Source organism: Parambassis ranga, chromosome 5 (genome assembly GCF_900634625.1).
Source record: "Parambassis ranga chromosome 5, fParRan2.1, whole genome shotgun sequence".
Lineage (NCBI taxonomy): Eukaryota > Metazoa > Chordata > Actinopteri > Ambassidae > Parambassis > Parambassis ranga.
Window position 1 is genome coordinate 25,916,540 of NC_041026.1, and position 19,052 is coordinate 25,935,591.

At 41.8% G+C, this 19,052-nt stretch overlaps 1 protein-coding gene across 1 annotated transcript in view; it reads left to right on the top strand.

The window, feature by feature from the left end:
- Positions 1–17,696, top strand: part of cdh4 (cadherin 4, type 1, R-cadherin (retinal)) — a 169,623-nt gene extending 151,927 nt beyond the window's left edge. The window contains exons 8-16 of the mRNA XM_028405984.1: positions 1,029–1,166; positions 6,898–7,083; positions 7,389–7,642; positions 11,125–11,267; positions 13,602–13,838; positions 14,598–14,831; positions 14,921–15,060; positions 16,817–16,981; positions 17,490–17,696. Coding sequence (XP_028261785.1) covers positions 1,029–1,166; positions 6,898–7,083; positions 7,389–7,642; positions 11,125–11,267; positions 13,602–13,838; positions 14,598–14,831; positions 14,921–15,060; positions 16,817–16,981; positions 17,490–17,696 — 1,704 coding nt within the window. The remainder of the gene's footprint in view (positions 1–1,028; positions 1,167–6,897; positions 7,084–7,388; positions 7,643–11,124; positions 11,268–13,601; positions 13,839–14,597; positions 14,832–14,920; positions 15,061–16,816; positions 16,982–17,489) is intronic.
- The last annotated feature ends 1,356 nt before the right edge of the window (positions 17,697–19,052 follow it).

Below are 19,052 nucleotides of genomic sequence, written 5' to 3' on the forward strand. Positions count from 1 at the left end.
GAAAAAGATTTAGGACCCCAAGCAGGAAGCATCAACCACCCCACATATACCTGCAAGACCTCAGACTAGGTACGTTCCCCCAAGCAGAGGTCCACCCGCAGGTTGTTAGAAATCTCCTGTGCCTGTGGGAAAGATAGAAACAGACGAACACATACATGGACTGTCTGTAGGATGGATTGTGGATGCTTAACACAGCAGCAGGCCCTGTACAATGGAGAGTAGCCTGTCCTTGACGTTCATTCTGTCTCAGTCCCTTTCTTTGCTCAGACACAATGGAAGCCTGAGCCAAATGGATTAATATGAAGAGAGAGACCACAAAGCAGAGAGGCTTAAATACTGTCAGGATGAACACACACACACACAGAGAGAGAGAGAGAGAGAGAGAGAGAGAGAGACCTCTCCTAGTGGAGAGTCTGGGGGAAAATTGAACTTTCAGCACCATGGACAGTGTCAGTGGCATGTGGATGCACTTTTTCATCCCGTTGTGTCTGAACATAGCTCAGTGTTTGATGTTTCTTTTCACTGTAATATTGCTGTCTATGCTGCAGTACACTCTGGGACAACTGCCCCTCAATGTAACAGGACTAAATAAGGAGCATTCACCTCCTGGTATTATCTGATGCACCATAGCACATCTTAAGTGGCGGCACCCTCATTAAATTGAGTGATGATCCAAATCTGTTCCCACAGCAGATATAGCCAAGACTTTTAAGCAATAAGGAATGGGCCTTTTTCCATCACATTGCTCCCACTCTGCTGCTTTGTGTGTTTGTTTGTGTTTGTGCATGTGTGCTGTTCTGTATGCTGTACACAGGAAAGACTCCTATTTTGTGGTTAGCTGTGGTAAAGGGAACATGGGTGGATGCACAGCTGGAGGTTGGAGGAACTGTCATTAATGTATTCACCTGTTTATTAATGGATGACTGACTGTGTCATTGTCACATAGAAACATATATGTGGATCCATTTATGTTAGGATTTGAAATACCTCATTGAGTATGATTTCTCCCTTTGTGTTTGTGTTTCCAGAAAGTGTCTCAGTACACCATCATTGTGCAGGCCACTGACATGGAGGGCAACCTGAACTTTGGACTGTCCAACACAGCTACTGCACTCATCTCCATTACCGACATCAACGACAATCCTCCAGAACTGACCGCCAGGACGGTGAGTAGGCCTGCTATGTGCACTCCCGGAATATTTTATTCATTCACACTGTGTGTGAGTGAATGTGTGTATAAGACTAAATTTACTAAAGAGTGCCTTTTTCTGGCGAGGCTAAAAGATGGCTGCTTTTCATTATGCAAATCTTGTTAAATCAACAAGGGTGGCTTTTGTAGGGTGATAAAAATGCTTTCTTCAGCCAAAAGCTGGAATGAAGAATCCTATCTTGATATTTGGCTTTATTTTTCTCATTAGCATGAATAGTGGCTGTAACTTCCTATTTTCCCAATTAAAAATAATAGAGCATCTTTTATATTGGACCATGCTTATAAAAATAAAACCTAGACAGTGTAAACTCTATTGAAATGCGTTGTTATGCAGCTGACAAAGATGTGTGATACAGACAGATTGTGATTCAGACACATCTGCTTAAAATGGAACACAGTGACAGATAAAAACACTGTGTGAAACATATGGAGAAACAAGAAAAGGTACTGATGAAGGTGAGCTCTTCCTCCCTCCCTCTCTCAGGTTTCCCTCCCTTCTGGGCTTCTGGTAGTGGAGGTTTGTCTGTAGGTATCCCCCACAGTGGTCTGGCAGGAAGCCATGCTGCAGCTGGCCCGTGTTTCTATGACTGAGTGCAGAGGGGTGGACTTGAGTCATGTGACTGGTGCTTGAGTCCTAAATTAAATGGCTCCACTTTAATCATTTACCGTACTCTGCCCCCTTCATTGAAAATGATCCACAGGAACGCGGTGTTTGCGATGCACTCACTGGGTTTTTAGCATGAGTCTTAATTGCAGTCTATATTGACATAAAGTTGGATAACTCATATTTGCATCTCATATATAATCAATATAAAATCAAAAACATTAGCTTGTCCTATTATTAATGGACAGTCATCAGCGCTGCTGCTGCTCTTAAATGGGAAAATGAAGCTGATATACACTGACTGTAACCACAGAGAGAGAGGGAGTTGATAATTACTTAATATAAAATAGTATGGGTAATGAGAGTTGTTTTGTCTGTAAGCAGATCTATAAGCAAATGAAGTACCACTTACACAGTGTGAATACTCTGCTAGGTAAAAGTACTGCGAATTATTATTTTATTATGTTTTTATCTGGTGATTATATTCTCCAATCAATTAGTTGTTTGGTTTGTAACATCCTATAAAATATAAATATATATATATATATATTAACCTGCAGCCATAAAATATATTTAACAATAATAGAAGAATATTTGCCAATATGTTTTTGAGGAGTTTAAAGTTAGAACTGGTCCCAGCTCTCCTGTGTGTGGTTATAGCTTAAAAGAGAATGTGAAAGGAATGATGAAGAAACTGCATTTGGAGGAAGATGTGTATGCATGTAAGAAGATATACATTTACCTATATACATCTGTCTCTCTCTACAACTTGTACTTTCGGCCTGGACAATAACAGAGTCCGTAACTGACCACGTTCTTATAGACATACAGGGCTGTGGCTGCTCTGTGTTTGTCCTCTTGGGTTCCAAAGATTTCGAACAGAGACAGATGCTATTTGCAGCAAAGCTTAGAGGCAGAGCGAGCAGTGTGTCAGTGTCACACTCTGTCATCCCTGCCACCTCAGCAGGCTCGTCATCAGCATGCATGCCAGTACAGTTCCAACCGTGTGCTCTGATAAGAGCTCCCCAGCTGTCAGAGATAGGGCTCAGTGAACAAGGCTTCATCCCCTTCTTCCCACTCTGTGGTGCTGGCTCCTTTACAGCGCTGACCAGACACATGTTGCACTTCAACACACATGCAGAGATAAATACTCACACCCACCTCCAGAAAAGGTGTCATTTTTTCATTTACTTCTTTAAGACTGTACACAATGAGTTAGATGCCAGCGGGGGGTTGTAATGATAGAGGGTGAGGCATTTTGCGGCAAATGGCTGAAAGGGAGGGTGTAGTTTAATTTCTAACTCATACACACAGTGCAATATTTGGCCTGTGACACCCCTACATATATGAGAAATACTGAGCTTGTCAGTTAAAGTTTGGTTAAGCTTGTTGTGACCTAAATGTGTTAATGAGTTAAAACAAAAACATGTTTTTGTTGTGTACCCATCACTTAGACACTCCTACATTAACAACCACTGCAAAGACGCCGTTATCCACCAGATGTCGTTTCCACTGCTTTGTCAATCTCTTTTACTTGTTTGGCTTCCCACACAAGCAACAGGACTTTGAGCACTTCAATAATTATTTGTGTATGACAGACGTGAGAAGAATTCATTGCTCTCTACGGGAGGTATAGAGAAAACATAAGCATGTTAATTAAGTGAAATTGCTTGTGGGGGTGTAAACCAAGCTGATATATGGCATCTAATTAAAAAAAGCTAAATGTTTTATTCATTACACCACATGTGTTTAAATGTGCTATGGCAATGCTACGTATGTGTATCATTAAGTGATAATCTCGAAGACAATGGTACTGCCACCGTCTGCCTAATCAAACTACTTAATCAAAGTGTATCACACCCTCCTACAATAACAGTGCAGGTTATTGACTAAACAATGATGATGATGAAGGGGAGTAGGTAAAGGAGGAAGAGCTGACACATGAGCTGAGAGAACAGAGTACTTTCACCTGCAGCACTCATGTTTTTAAACAGCTGGATGGAGTTGGAGGGTTGGAGTTTTCTCATTCACCACTTTCCTCTGCTCCCCACACTTCATGTATAAAAATAGCAGAGACAAGTTGGATATTCTCTATAACATAAAGAAATGAATGTTGTTGGAGGAGCACAATGTAGACATAACAGCCTTCTTAAGTAGACCGATGCCGTTCTGATATCTGTAGGGGTCTGTTTGCAGTCATTTGCTCCCACATAATGATGCCATTACCATTTAGTGTTGTTTTCAGCACACCATGAGGAAAAGGAAGAGCTCTTCATTATTGCTGAACTCCATCTCTGACACTAACCTAAAATGCAACGTTTTCATTTTACCACATCACTTTTCTGCATACTGTGCAGCAGTAGATTTCCCCCATGCAGTCACCTTTCTAAAATGATTTGGGAATTGTGCAGCATTGAAACTCATTTCTGTACTCATTTCTCCTCATTGGACTACAGTGCAAATATTTGAGGGCTGGTTAAGAAAAGTGAAGTGCCAAAAAATTAAAGTAAGACCTTGTACAGATGATCCTGAACTTTGAATGAGGAAAGAGCTGGTGCCCTAAGGTGCCCTGACCTCCCCCTGCTTACATGTTTTGTCTGCCTATGTTAAAAAACACAGTGAACAGAAGTAACATGCTGTATGTTACAAAAGAAAAACTCAACCGAACTCTTCTTATGCTTCATATATTTAACAAGCCTCCATTTGGCTTGTTACATGATGGCATAGATAGACAATAGAAGAAAAGAGTGAACTGCAGAATGTGTTTTCTGTGTGTTTTACATGCACAAAAACTGTATAACACCAAAATGTCAGAGACTGTAATTCTTCTCACGTAATAGCTGTTGTACTGTTTCTCAGCTGTGTGTTTTCTGATGTAGTCAGTACACACATAACCAAATCTTTAACAATGATTATTCTTGTGAATAAAAGCATTCAGACAGCTCAGGCACAGCGCTTGATTGTTAAAAGCTTATTAAAAGCTCTTGATGACTGAGACAATCATAACATAATTGTTGTTAGAAATAATGGCCATCTGAGCCAATAGCCCTAAAAACAGTGTGGTGAAATCAGTGTATCACCGAACGCTGGATGTTGCAGGGAGCTGTGATACATTGACTTACTGTTCAAATGTCCATTTAAATGATGATGTAATCACTTAGCTGAAGTGAATGAACCGCATAACAACAATATAAATCTTGGATTTAAACTGATTAAAGTTAAATCAGTGGAGATTTGTAATCCATAACCTCAAAATATATTATCACTTGCTCTTATCCCTTACAGCTTTAAAGACTGAAGAGTCACAGCTGTGCAGGAAAGATGTTTGCTGAAAACCTGTTTCCACACACTGTTGCTGAACATGCTCACACTGTTCTTAAAGTTTGCTTCTAAGAATGAGTTTAAATAAAAACAAATCAGGTGTGGTTTTATCACATGTAGCCTCTCAAATTCTCCACATTCTGTTAATCCATACACAATACAAACAATCAACCACAATCATATTTAATGAAGCCTTTAGATTCTTTGTTTTGAAACTTACAACAGAGCTCTGGTACATCCTATGCCATGCTATTAATGGTCCTTGAGATTCTTCTATAACTTGAGCACTGACATTTACCATCCAGCCTCTCTGAGCTCAAATTATTCTGACAAAAAAACACTTGAGACAAATGGGAAAAGCTAATGGTATGCCAAGCTTGTGGGATCATTCTCAAGAAGACACAAGGCTTTCACCAGCTGTCTTTTAATCATGTATTAATGTTTTTGTAAATGGGATATTTCAGGTATTTTTAATTTAAAAAAACTAAATGTGGAAAAACTTTCTGTACCTTCTGTCAGTCTCTACATACACTGACAAAAGCTTTCATCACATAACTCACATTAAAGTATCATAACTTCTTTACTACAGAATCCCTCAGAAACTCTGAGTCTGTGTCTCTAGTGGCTTATCAATGGGTTCACATTGCATTTCAGAGAGTGGCCATTTTGAAGAGGCCCTCCCCTACAGTCAGCACCATTGTGTGTGCCTCTGAGAGAGCAGAATCCATTTGGCCGTCTGACAGCGAGGCCAAACAGGCTTGGAAGGTTTGTGTTGGTGTTTATGCTAAAGCTCAGGGTGGAAAGCCCATACACCAGAGAGTGAGAGTGCATATTTAATTTGTTGTGTGCTTATCAGCCCAGCCGGGAGACAGAAGAAGGGGAGGCAAGGGGGATGGGAGGAAGGAAGGGGAAAGGAAGAGAGGAATGGGGTGGTTTGGACGCTGCTTCAATCCCACGATGATGAAACCATTAAAGTGAACAGCAGCTGGCAGACACAAACCATAAACAAGCTAACGCTTCACAAGAGGAAATATGGATTATCATGCGACAATGAGAGCTTTTACAGTGTGTGTGACTACCTTTGAGTGCCCGTCCCTCAGTAGCTGGATAAATCCGTAAAGAGAGGCCGTGTATCCTGTTGCACTGTAAATTCCTCTTCAGGCTCTGCAGCTGTCACCAAGTTTCCTCCAGAGGAAGTTCAGAGGGGAGTTGTTTCAGAGTGCAATATAATGAAGATCATTAGCCAAAGATTATTCCTACTGCTGCCTTAATTACAGCTCTTATCTAATTGCTTATTAAGACCTAGATTTGGTGAATGCACAGAATCTAAATTAAATGGGTAAACACTTAATTGAACAAATCCATTAGTTCAAATAAAGAGTTTCATATGAGCAAACATGGCGTGGAATAAGGGACTGCATTAGCATAATGGAAGATATGATTCTCTATTATCCACATTTAAACAAATAATGTCTCCTGTTTCTTTCCCCATCTTTCTAATTTCTCCATTTGTTTTGCTACCACTGTCTTTTCATGTTTTAATGTAATGAGTATTATAGGTGTGACCCTAAAAGCAGTTTGTTTTCATAAAAACAATTATGTAAAATGTTAAATGATATATGATGGCACAAGCAAATGTTTCCAATCTCAATAAATCAAGTTATTAACATGCATTTGCTGACTGCTTAGGCAGCATCAGCATAATGTTATCTTTTCCATCCTCTCTGATGTCATCTCCCCTCTTCTTCCTCCTCCTCCGCAGTTTTCTGGGGAGGTGCCAGAGAACAGGGTGAATGTAGTGGTGACCAACCTGACGGTGGTGGACAGAGATCAGCCCCACAGCCCCAACTGGAACGCAGTGTATCGCATTGTCAGCGGTGACCCCACTGGACACTTCACCATCCGCACCAACCCCATCACAAATGAGGGCATGCTGACGGTGGTCAAGGTAAAATGAAGCTGCTTCCTCCTCACACACGTCCTGATGAATATAAAGTCTGGTCATTATGAAAGCATGAAGTTGTCTTCTATTATTATTCAGCACAGCATCTTGTTTCCACCTGCTGTGAAGAGCCAGATGTTGATGACTGACTACTTTGGTCTCACATTGTTTTCACCAAATTATATGTCATTTCTCGAATTGGAGCACAGTTAGAACTAATCTAGCAATCAGTGATGCTCATTTTCCTCTAACCTCTCATCATTTCTTTCTCTCTCTATGTCTTTACTTCTTCTTTCTTCCTTTATCTGCAGCCGGTAGATTTTGAGATGAATCGTGCCTTCATGCTGACCGTGGTGGTGTCCAACCAGGCCCACTTGGCCAGTGGCATCCAGTCGTCGCTCCAGTCCACAGCGGGGGTCACCATCTCTGTTCAGGATGTGAACGAGCCACCCGTCTTCCCTATCAACCCCAAGATGATCCGTTTTGAGGAGGGTGTGCCAGCAGGGACCACGCTTACTGTGTTCTCTGCCCAAGACCCTGACCACTTCATCCACCAGATTGTCAGGTATTAACGACACATACTCTGACATGACCACATGAAGTAAAAAAGGCTAACCCATCCCTGAGCCCTTCTTGGACCTGGATCTCTCATTCCTTTCCCTCTGGCTCTGCCTCTCTGCTCCCCCTGCATAAACAGGGACCTACACCCTCTCTTCTCTCTGATGGTCTTCCTCTCCCTCCTCCTCCACTCATACCTTCAGCTTGCTCTGTTACAATAAGATGGACCTGAAAATAGTACCGATAACTATAAATTCAGTGTGTGTATTTTTGCAGCAGCTGCTTTTGTTTTAATGCTAATTACTTTAGCAACAACTACTACATGTAGTTATACCAGCTTCTAGTTAACATATAAAGAAAACCATGTGAGTTGGTGTATACTGTGCAGACAGTCAATATTACAAACCTATATATCAGTGGCTCTGTGTCTAAACTGTGGCAGTTCCTGTCCTCTACTTGTCGCCCAGTGTGACCTTTGATGCAGGGGGACGAGGTGGAACTAGATGTTATGTAGTATTTTGAGTTTGGTAGTATTAGTATTTCTTGATCCAAAGTGCTTGTTGTCACTGGTACATATTGTTCCTCACAGCAGAATGATTCAGTGTGGAGGTCTGGCGGGGATTAACTCATTTTGTGTTGTGAACTTGCCATTTATTGTAGGAAATGGACTAGGATTATTATCCAAGTGCTTCTACTTTTGCTATAACCAAGCAGAAAAGAGTTGACCAAACTTCTGGGTGCTCCTCTCTTTGCAGACCTTGTTGGTATTTTAACACTCAGTCAAAATAAGAACAACAATAACATAATAATTTACAGTCAAATGATTGTATTGTTTATTTGTGAGGCAAAATCATTTTTATATTCCAATGGAGAACTGGACTCCCTCTGAAGACCAGCGACTGCTTGATATTCAAGTACAGCACAGGCATCTCAAATATTTTGTATCTTCCCTGAATGTTGAGTGTGACCAGTGTTGAATTAGAGTTGAGCGCTTTCTTCACACTTTGTGCTTCTTCTGCGACTCAACTCACACCCACACCCACATCCTGGTCACCTCCACGCAGCCGGAAGACTGGTGTGAAGAGGTCATTCTGTAATGAGTTGGACACAGTTTGTGTGCCCTCTTTAGATCCCTATCTTCCTCCTCATTGATCCCTCCCTCTATCTGTCCTAACTGGGATGACACACAGTGGGCATAGTGCCATTCAGGCATCGACCCTGTGTGACAGAAACTCCCACATGCCCACTAAGGTCCAGCAGAACCGTTCCACTCCATCGCCAGCTCCAGCGAGAGAGATTGATTTTTCTTAATGTCAGTGAGACGACCGCTTCCACCGAGAAACCCAGTGGAAATGTTACTGAATTGATAGCGAGGGAGGTGGTGGGGGATGTAGTCATATACTGTGCTGTACAAAAGAGTGAGCAATATCCACATCTCAGGTTTGTTCTCCTACAAACAGACTGCTCTTTAAGTCCCTCTCCCAGCCCTCCTCTCTCCTGCTCCCACTGACCCTGTCACTTTCTTCTCTGTCAGTTCACATGTCTGTTATTGATGGGAGCTCAGAGCTGCTGTCTTCTCCAAAGCAGCTTACCAGCAGAGGCTGGGCTCACCACTGCCTCATCTCTCCTGCTCCCTTTAGGTGACCTCACAACCCCCCACACAATATACACACAAATGACATAGAAATGCACAAATAGACTCATAGATGCGGGCAGACATGCACACAAGAAACCCGCAGCGCATGACTGAAAGGCCTGTGGGTGAGCAGTGGATGGGAGAGGAGCCAGCTTGTTTCTGAATTTCTTGCCTTTATTCCCCTCTCTCTGGAGGAAATGGAAGAGAGAATGATGCGAGGCCAAGCCAGTTTGTCAGCTGATTTTACTGTTTGATGTGATTTAAGTGGCAGCCAGACTGAATTAATGTGTATTGGTATGTGTGTTTTCTTGTGTTGAAATATTTACCCTGCACAGTAAGGACATTTTTGTGATGTGAGGTTTCGTTTGGGGGTTTTACTCGGGAACTTGGGTGCAGGATTAAAGGTGCAGATCTCAGATCACATGGCAAACGCCCTGGATCCAAAAATGTTCATTCAATGCTTCAAATAGACTGTTTAAATGATTTGGGGGTTGTAGAGCTGCGTAAAAGCAATGCAGGTTACTGACATAGAAAAACAATGTATGTTGCTATATATCCATATATAACAGCTTGTGTCTGTGAGACCTCAACCGTAATTAAATGTAATTTTCTGTAGCAAAAATGTAAAAAAAAAAAAAAAACTGTTTCACTCAGTTTCTAAATTCAATAACAGCACAAAATTAGTCTAAAATGAGATTGGTCACACTGTTATACAAAGCAATGGTATGTTCTTCACAAATAACATCATAAAATGCAGTGATTGACCAATCAGAATGAGGCATTTCTCACAGTCATATTATCTCAACTACATTTATATCTTAATTAAAGCAGTTCCGGTATCTCTCGGCCCCTAAACTAAACAAGCTAATGACATGATTCTTGTCAAAGAAAAACTCCTCTGAAGTAAGACATTTCGCTCACCCACATGCTAATGAACAGAGCAGCAGGAGGTGACATCTTGTTGGCACAGAAAGGAGATGAGAGTGCCAGGCATGTCAGGCGAACTCCAGAATCTAACCTGCAGGGCAACATCAGACCTCGACTAACACAGCATGACATCTTCTTTTAGCAGAAATTATATTTATCTGTTAATTTTATTTTATGTGTCTTCATGTCTGTCTAACACAGCTGTTTCCCATTGGTTCAGAGATGTGTGCATCTTTAGCTGGAGGTGGAAGTTTTCTGACAGCCTCCAGCACACTTCCTTTATGAAGCGCCCTTTACATCCCCATCATTTTTTATCCACCTTGCATTAGCTGAACATCACCTCTGATCTCACTCTCTTCGCCTGTCCTTAAAGTGACACTGGCCATCCACCCACTGCCTAGACTGCTCCTGCTCCACATATAAGCATTTCTTACTAGAAAACGAAGCACTTCCTCCACTTGGTCAGGCTTCTCATTGTTGTTAATGTGATTTATAGACTTTAATTGTAGCTGTCACTTTCAGCTTTGTATGAATGCATCAACTGGTGGCACAGATGAGTTGCTGTGACAGGCTGTGTGGGTACAAAGAGCGGTGAATTTGTTAAGAGCGCTGCTTGGCTGTTCTGCATATGGGTTCAAGTTCTCATCGGTCTTCATGCTAATGAGCTGCTGCTATGATAAGCTCGGTAAACATATGTTCGACTCTCCATGTCACCGTCATATTTCAAAGGTGTTCGGCTGCTTATTATGGTAATAAACATTCAACCTGATAATGGGTATTTTGGATCAACGGATGAAAGATTGAGAGCTGCTGCCATTCACGTAACAGTAAGCTAAGTAAGGAGTCATTATGTGGAATATGTGTATATCTAATGAACTATCATTGTCACTGTCTTCCTGTGTGTGTGTGTGTGTGTGTGTGTGCAGGTACTCAAAGTTGTCAGACCCAGCTAACTGGCTGAAGATAAACAGGACCAATGGCCAGATCACCACTATGGCCCTGCTGGACCGAGAGTCGATGTATGTCAAAAACAACGTGTACGAGGCAACGTTCCTGGCATTCGACAATGGTAAGTCTGGTAAGTCAGCATGACTGTGTGTGCTGTGGTGATGTTTGGCACATCAATCACATTCCTACATCCATTCAGCTCAAGTACCACTGTGCCTCCATACTGCAGCCTCACAGGGATGGTAACATGCTGTAAACCTGACATATTTATTTCAGAAAAGTATTATTGTTATAGGTTCAGGTGGAAAAAGTTTATCTGTGTTGTTGTTGAAAGGGTTTCTGCTGCAGAGACACCCTCAAATCGAAGCCGAATCAATTTTATTTGCATACCACGATGTCACAGATTTGCCTTGGGTGTTTTAGAATCTGTACAGCATACAGAAAACACACACTGACTGTTGTTTTATGAAAATAAACCTAACATTATAAAAAAAATAAGAAGAACACTATTCTCAGAATAGAAAATTGTTCATTTAATGTAGACTCAGACAGGCAAAATGATCCAATTTAAACCATATTACCATTTTATAACATACTACACAATCCATGAGACATTTGCTGATACAATTTGGCCACAGTGAAGATTGCATGACTTTCTTAAGGTAGACCACCTATTTTACTTTGAAAATCATTTCATGTACCAAAGCTACCCACAAGAGACAACAAGCAAAAGAGATGCTTGCTCTGTGTGTAAGTATGAGGGACTCAGGTGATTTTACTCCAGTGGAGTTGGGGATAGGTTGCCCTGAGGCACACCAAGTTAAGCTCAAAGTGTTGACTGTCTATTGATTCTGGAGTCCAGTGTCAACAAGGGGATATATTCCACTTTGATTGAAATTCTCTTTGCTTATTCTACTCAAGCGGAGCGTAAGAAGAAACAAAGTACCCAGCCAATCATAACCGACAAGCCAGTCGATGGGCCTTGGGGCTCGGGGCAACAGACCTTTACATAGTTGATGCACCATCTTACTGCCTGATAGTTGAAGCACAACACTAATGAGCTGCTGGGCCAAACGCCTTCTATGCTGCGCTGCATTGGTAATTTAGCTCAGCTCGCTGACAGTGCGTGCGCAGGGAGTTGTCAACTGAACATCAAGGCCACAATACATCACTGTTTATTCAACAGAGCGGTCTGTAGATGCACTTTCATCATCTGGAGTTTATCTTCCTTCTACTGTATAAGCACAGTATCATCAGCAAAGTGTAGCGCAAATCCTTTTAGAGCCATGTATGCTCATTAATGTAATTTGGATTACATAGATAAATATTATTCCTTAAGAGATCAGTGGGATCAGTATAATAATACTAATATAAACATATTTTGTCATTAACACTTTGATTATTAATCATGTGTCATTGTTCTTCACAAGCAGTTATAACACACAATACAAATGTTATGACAGATTTCATCAACCCCAGCTAGCAGCTAACAGTACAACGTACAAAATTCAGCTTTGTGCAGCACAATAATTCCTAAGTAGATAAATGAAACAAATTATCATTTTATCATATGCTCTGATTTTCTTGGAATCATTTGTCATATTTTTCCATAACAGCAGAAATATAAACAGTTGTTGTTTCACACTGGAGTCTATTTATCATTTTAACTCTGCCCATATGTCTGCGCCAGTCTTTGAAACACATCGCACTGAAAACAAACATGGTAATATGAGCGAGATTATCATTTGCTTATCGGTTCTTTGCCATGCACACAGTGCCCAGATTTCTGTCAGAGCTCAAGTGACATCAAGCCTGAATACTTCACGTGTTAAATATTACGGTCCAAACTGCACGTAGTGGTGTCATAATAAAGGACCCTGTGAATCATAATAATAACACTTGCTGTATAAATAAATTACAGTCGAGGAGTTAAATATTAACCTGATGCGAGTTGAGACCAGCAACACATCTCTAGGATTACTTTGATTTTAAAACCCTTTGCACAGAATCAACATAAGCCGTAGCAGAAAAACATGCTTGCGGCTATCTGTACATACAGAAACATGTCTCCCTTTCTGTTCTGGTTCTGATGTGGGTTTATATGAATGCAGATAATAGCGATCTTTAGGTGAGTGGAGCCAGTTCTGTTTATGTGTCTGGTTTGTATGGGCACTTCACCACATATATAGACACTATTGTACCTAAACGTTTAGCCAGTCAGTAAACAAACGCCTATTTCTGTGCATCATATTTTCTCAGTTCCACACATGAGACGGCAAGAAAAATAAAATTCAAATGGAAGCAGTGTTTTGCCTTTTTCTGTAGCTTTATCATCACACTGTCTCCCTTTCTGCATCTTTTTTTCCATCTCCATTCATTTCATCATCTCTCCTGTATGTTATTATCTAACCATCTCCTCTCTGTGCTCTGTTTCTCTCCTCTTGCCTCCCCCCAGGCTCGCCTCAAGCCAGTGGGACTGGAACCCTTCAGATCTACCTGATCGACGTAAATGACAATGCCCCAGTGCTCGTACCACGGGAAGCTCAAGTGTGTGAGCGTGCACGCCCAAACTCCAGGGTCAACATCACAGCCTCAGATGCTGATGCCGACCCTAACGTAGGGCCATTTGTCTTCGAGCTGCCCTCTTTTCCTGCCAGTGTTCGACGCAACTGGACCATTTCCAGACTGAGTGGTAATTAAATGCTGCACATTGTGTTTAATACAGTTTGGCCCTCAGGAAATGGGATGTAAAATATAGGAGGTATGGACGGATGACCATTCCACATCCCAGCTGAATTAAACCATAAACTTGATGAGGGGTAAAACCCCTGTGCAGAATAGGTGGAAACATTAATCGGGGGAAAAGAGATTGCTGTTAGCTGTGAGAGAAGAGAGAGAAGTCCAAGTTTAACAAAATGTCTTACAAAGCTCACAGTGAGAGACGCGGGTGCCATCCAGTGTTGACATACGAGCTATCGTTTGTGACAAATGGGATCCATTCATCTGTCTGTCCCCCGAGCTGCCGATCTGTCACCTAATCCACCCAGATGGATGTATCACAGCAGTTGTCTTGAGGACAGATCTGATCACATACCTGGATTCTTCTCCCACTGAGGCTCTTGTCTTAGCTTGACTGAGTGATAGATGCTGAGGGTTATACATTGTAGTGTTTTATATATCTCGAATGCCTCCTTGCGTACAATACATGTCAGAATGATTGCTGCTCAGTTTGTTTTGGCTGCAGCTGCGATTTGCTATGTCATTCACTCAAACCTACGCACATGATGACATGATATCCTGCAGTAGATTCTCTGCAGTGCACTGTCTAATCTCATTTCCCCCCTCTACTTCTTCATGTCTTTTCTCCTCCTACTCACTCCCTTCCATCTTGTTCCACTCTTTTTTACTGTTTTCTCCCCATCTTTGACTCTATTTTACTCTTACTCTGCAGGTGACTATGCTCAGCTGAGGTTAAGGATTCCTTACCTGGAATCAGGTGTGTACGAGATTCCCGTCATTGTGTCTGACTCAGGGAACCCTCCCCTGTCCAACCGCTCTTTGATCAGAGTCAAAGTGTGTCCCTGTGACGATAACGGGGACTGTAGCGCCACAGGGGCTGTAGCGGCTGCGGGCTTAGGCACTGGGGCCATTATCGCCATACTCATCTGCATCATCATACTTCTCAGTGAGTGCAGCACAGGGAAGCATGATTAGGATTACTAAAAACGATGACGCAATAATCTCCAACAGATGTGCTGATTGTTTGTGTGACAGGCATGGTTCTGCTGTTTGTGGTGTGGATGAAGCGCAGAGAGAAGGAGCGGCAGGCGAAGCCCCTGCTGATCGACCCTGAAGACGATGTCAGAGACAACATCCTCAAGTATGATGAGGAGGGAGGAGGAGAAGAAGACCAGGTAATTTTAATGTACTCACAATTAGAAGCTGAGAAATAAAAAAAAGCATTTATCTCTTTGATTAAGGATGATACTCAAAGAAGGTCAGGGAGTTACATTACTTTATTTCTCAATGTAATGGAAAGTAGTTTGGTCGCCAACACACCAAGTAATAAAAGAGACATAAGTGAAACATATATATTTAAAAAAGTCACAATTATTAAAAGAATTGTCTTAATTACCTGAATAAATCAGTGATACAGAATACAGAGTAATTGTTGATTAACTTGAAAATTTGTGTTGTACATGGTTAATATTAAGAATGTATCTGAAAGTCCACAGACCTCACACATCTTGGACTCATATAGAGATAAATTAATAAGATTACAAAGGGTTTCTTTTCATTTTGTTACCTCGGTGTGGAATGCATTACTGAATACACCTGCTTTCAAAAACTGATTTTTTAAAATCATGTAGCTTTTTCACATCCATCCCTGCAAACACTTACACTAATAAAACTTTCAAACTAACCTTGTTCTTTCCTCCAAAACATCTCCTAATGAGTCATGAGTCAAACTAATTACAGAGCAGCCTCTCACTAAACTACTTAATCCTGTTCCTCATTGACAGTAATGCTGTTACCCCGACATACAGCAGCATACAATAGCTTCTGACATATTCAAGCTTCCTGCGGTCTTCTGAGGGGAAAATAAACGGAACCTTTTTAAACACAACGTTAACATTTTCTGACAAGTTCAATTATAAATGTGGTGATGCACTTTCTGTGGCTGTTTGAAGGTCAACAAAAATTATTTTTACAGCTAGAAAAATAAAGATAAGCCCATCTACCATTTATGTAAAATGAACTGCAGGCAGGATTATGACTGTAGATAAACTATGAAAACAAAACAAACTGACTGACTGTTTTTTTTTTATAATATTCTCAGGGAGCAGTCTGCCCTACAAACAGGTGCTGTTTCTAAAAATGCAGCTTTCTTGAGCTGCACACACACCTGTGCAGCTCTTCACAGGGACTCTTTGAATCCTCTGAAACTTTCATTAATCACTGATCATTATTTATAATACTAAACACATATTACAGGAGTGTCACATGGCATGTGTGTATCACACAGCATACCAGCAGGTGCAGCATAGCAGCATAGCAGGTGAATTGTGGGTAATTCTCTCAAGCTTTCCAATCACAATGCATGTTTATCCAAGGCGCGTGTTTTTGTTTTAGTCCATGTTACAAAAGAAAAGTGACAAAGTGAAGTATCAGGGGTGCTTGGTGCAGACACAAATGTTCGCTAAATACAGTTAGAGTGTGCTGTTTATGCACACAGCTGTACCACAAGGCATTGCATAAAGGGAATCCTGCAACTGTGTTATTTCCTGATAATATAAAGTGTTTCTTCAGCCAGCTGCTAAAGGAGTGTATTATGACATTGAGTATGTAGTACAAGCTGTATAGAATTACTCTGTAGTCTGGATCTGGGACACAGCCAAAAGCTTGCAGAACTGCAGATTTACTAAAGAGCTCAAACATTTCGGAGCCCAGTAGCAGAGTTTCACAGCGGATCAGTCCTGTGCACTCACAGATTTAACAAGAACAAACATTCTCAAGTCTGACTCTTTGTGATGACAAAGCTGACCACAAAACGCATTCCATGTTGTCAGCATGTGCACTGTGCACGGTGTACATTATGACATGTGCCCAGAAACAGGCTAGAAACACTAATAAGGTGTAATGATGATGGTCTCCATGGTCTTCATCCAGGACTACGACTTGAGCCAGTTGCAGCAGCCAGAGTCTCTGGATCATATCATCAACAAGCCAACGGGGGTGCGGAGGGTGGACGAGAGGCCAGTGATTGCGGAGTCGCAGTACCCCGTCAGACCGAGTCTGCCCCACCCAGGAGACATAGGAGACTTCATCAATGATGTGGGTTCATGTCTGAAAGCTTTGCTCAGGTTCTGGTGTTTATGTTGTGTTTCTAATGGTGCAGTGTGTTAATTCAGTGGCATTATTTTGAGCAGTGCAAAGGGTTTACACAATCAGAGGTGTTTGAAGTGGACCGGTCATCCTTTGGATGGTCAGAGTAGTGTATTCGTGCAGAGTTTTCTGTTCTCTGTGTATGAAGCAGCATTCAGCCTATGAAGGAACATTAATATCAGAGTACCGTAGGTGAGGTAACCATATGAGAAGAGTTTATTGCAGCCTGCTGTTAAATCACCTTCTTTATTTGATAATGACGTCAGTTTGATTCCCAGCTGGGACAGCCTTTACTGCATACCCTTCCTGTCTGCACTCTTCTATATTTACTGTCTGTCTTCACTACTCCTATGTTCAGTCATAAAATGACAATAATAGATCGTCTCTTCCTCCAGTTTTACATACAGAAGAGTAGCTCTGTGGTCACTCAGTGGCGGTCTTGTCTTTCTTTTTCCAGGGTTTAAGGGCAGCAGACAACGACCCCACTGCTCCTCCCTATGACTCTCTCCTGGTGTTTGACTATGAGGGTAGCGGTTCAACCGCCGGCTCCGTCAGCTCACTCAACTCCACCAGCTCAGGGGACCAGGACTATGACTACCTCAACGACTGGGGCCCTCGCTTCAAGAAGCTGGCTGACCTTTACGGAGGAGGGGATGATGACTGAGAGCGGCGTGGGGGGCTGGGCGGGGCTGCGGCAGGGGTCAGAAGAGGCGGGACCAGTTGGATTGACACTCCTATAAACCACAAGACAAAAACAAAAATGATGCAGGCTCCATGGTAGACATGTGAGGAATAAACCCTTATATGGGCTGTGTTTGCTCAAAGCAGCCACCAAGCCCACAAACATGAATTCTGCTGCAGCGCAACTGTATTCTGGCTTTATATTTTTTAGTGGCGAGTTTGTAATGTGATATATTTTTTTGTTTGTTGGGGTTTTTTTCCTTCAAAATTTGTTTTACTCTCACCGTGCTGGGCCTGGACATCTCTGGGGACAAATCAAGACGGTCATGAGAGACATGAGTAGTGAATTTGTGCTTTGATTGATTGTTAAAACAACCCATCTTATGCTTTAGTCTCACACTGAAGAGAATGTTTTTTGGGAAGATACTCTCTGACTCTCTCTTTAATTCTGTCAACTTGAATTTCCTTAGAACAGAAGCACTGTCATTTTATAAAGTGCCTTTTGTGGTGTGTTTTTGTATCAGACTCCTGCTATCTCAGGATCGGTTGCCATTCGTGCAGTGCAGTGGAGGCGTGTTCTCACGTCGTCGTCCACCCCCTGCGCTCCTCTAACCAGCCCTGCCTGTCACTCTCCTCTCCTTTTTACAGTGGTGCACATGAACAACCCGAGCAGCCAGTCCCAGGAGGGAAGGACACAAACCAGGGCAGAATATTGGATATCATAACCCGACAATATTATGGCCTGAAACAAGCCAATAAGAGTTGTTGTGGGGAAGACAACCCTCTCCTCCAAGGACCTGCTCCGTTTGACTTTCACAAGCATCACCTGTCAACACAAGCGCAGCAACACGCTGACGTGTGACATTTTTATACATGTGGGGTTTTTATAATTTAGTGGAGAATGCCTGCCTTTCCTCTGGACTGAGTTTAGGAGCCTTTATGTTGAGATGCTTGCCTGCCCTGTACGGTTTGTGTTGCTTTCTCCACAGTGTAAAGCTGATGTAGGCATGATCTGATTAGTCAGACTGTAAGAAAGTGGAGCTTGAATTGACTTGGAGCAAAGGTATCCTGGAGAGATTTTCTTTGTCGCCTTGAACATTCCTGTTGTTTTATAGGGCAACAAAAGTATTAAAAGGTGCATGATTTTTTTTCTCCAATGTTTTACTCAAAGCACTTGTTACTATGTGGTGAGAATGTGAAAATAGTCAGCAGAAAACTATATGAATATACTCTGTACAAAGACACTGAGAAAATAAAAATACTGTAAGATACATATTTTTGAAGTTTTGATGACATAAAAGTTGCTGCTCTCTCTCTCTTGCTCTACTTTGGGCTTGGG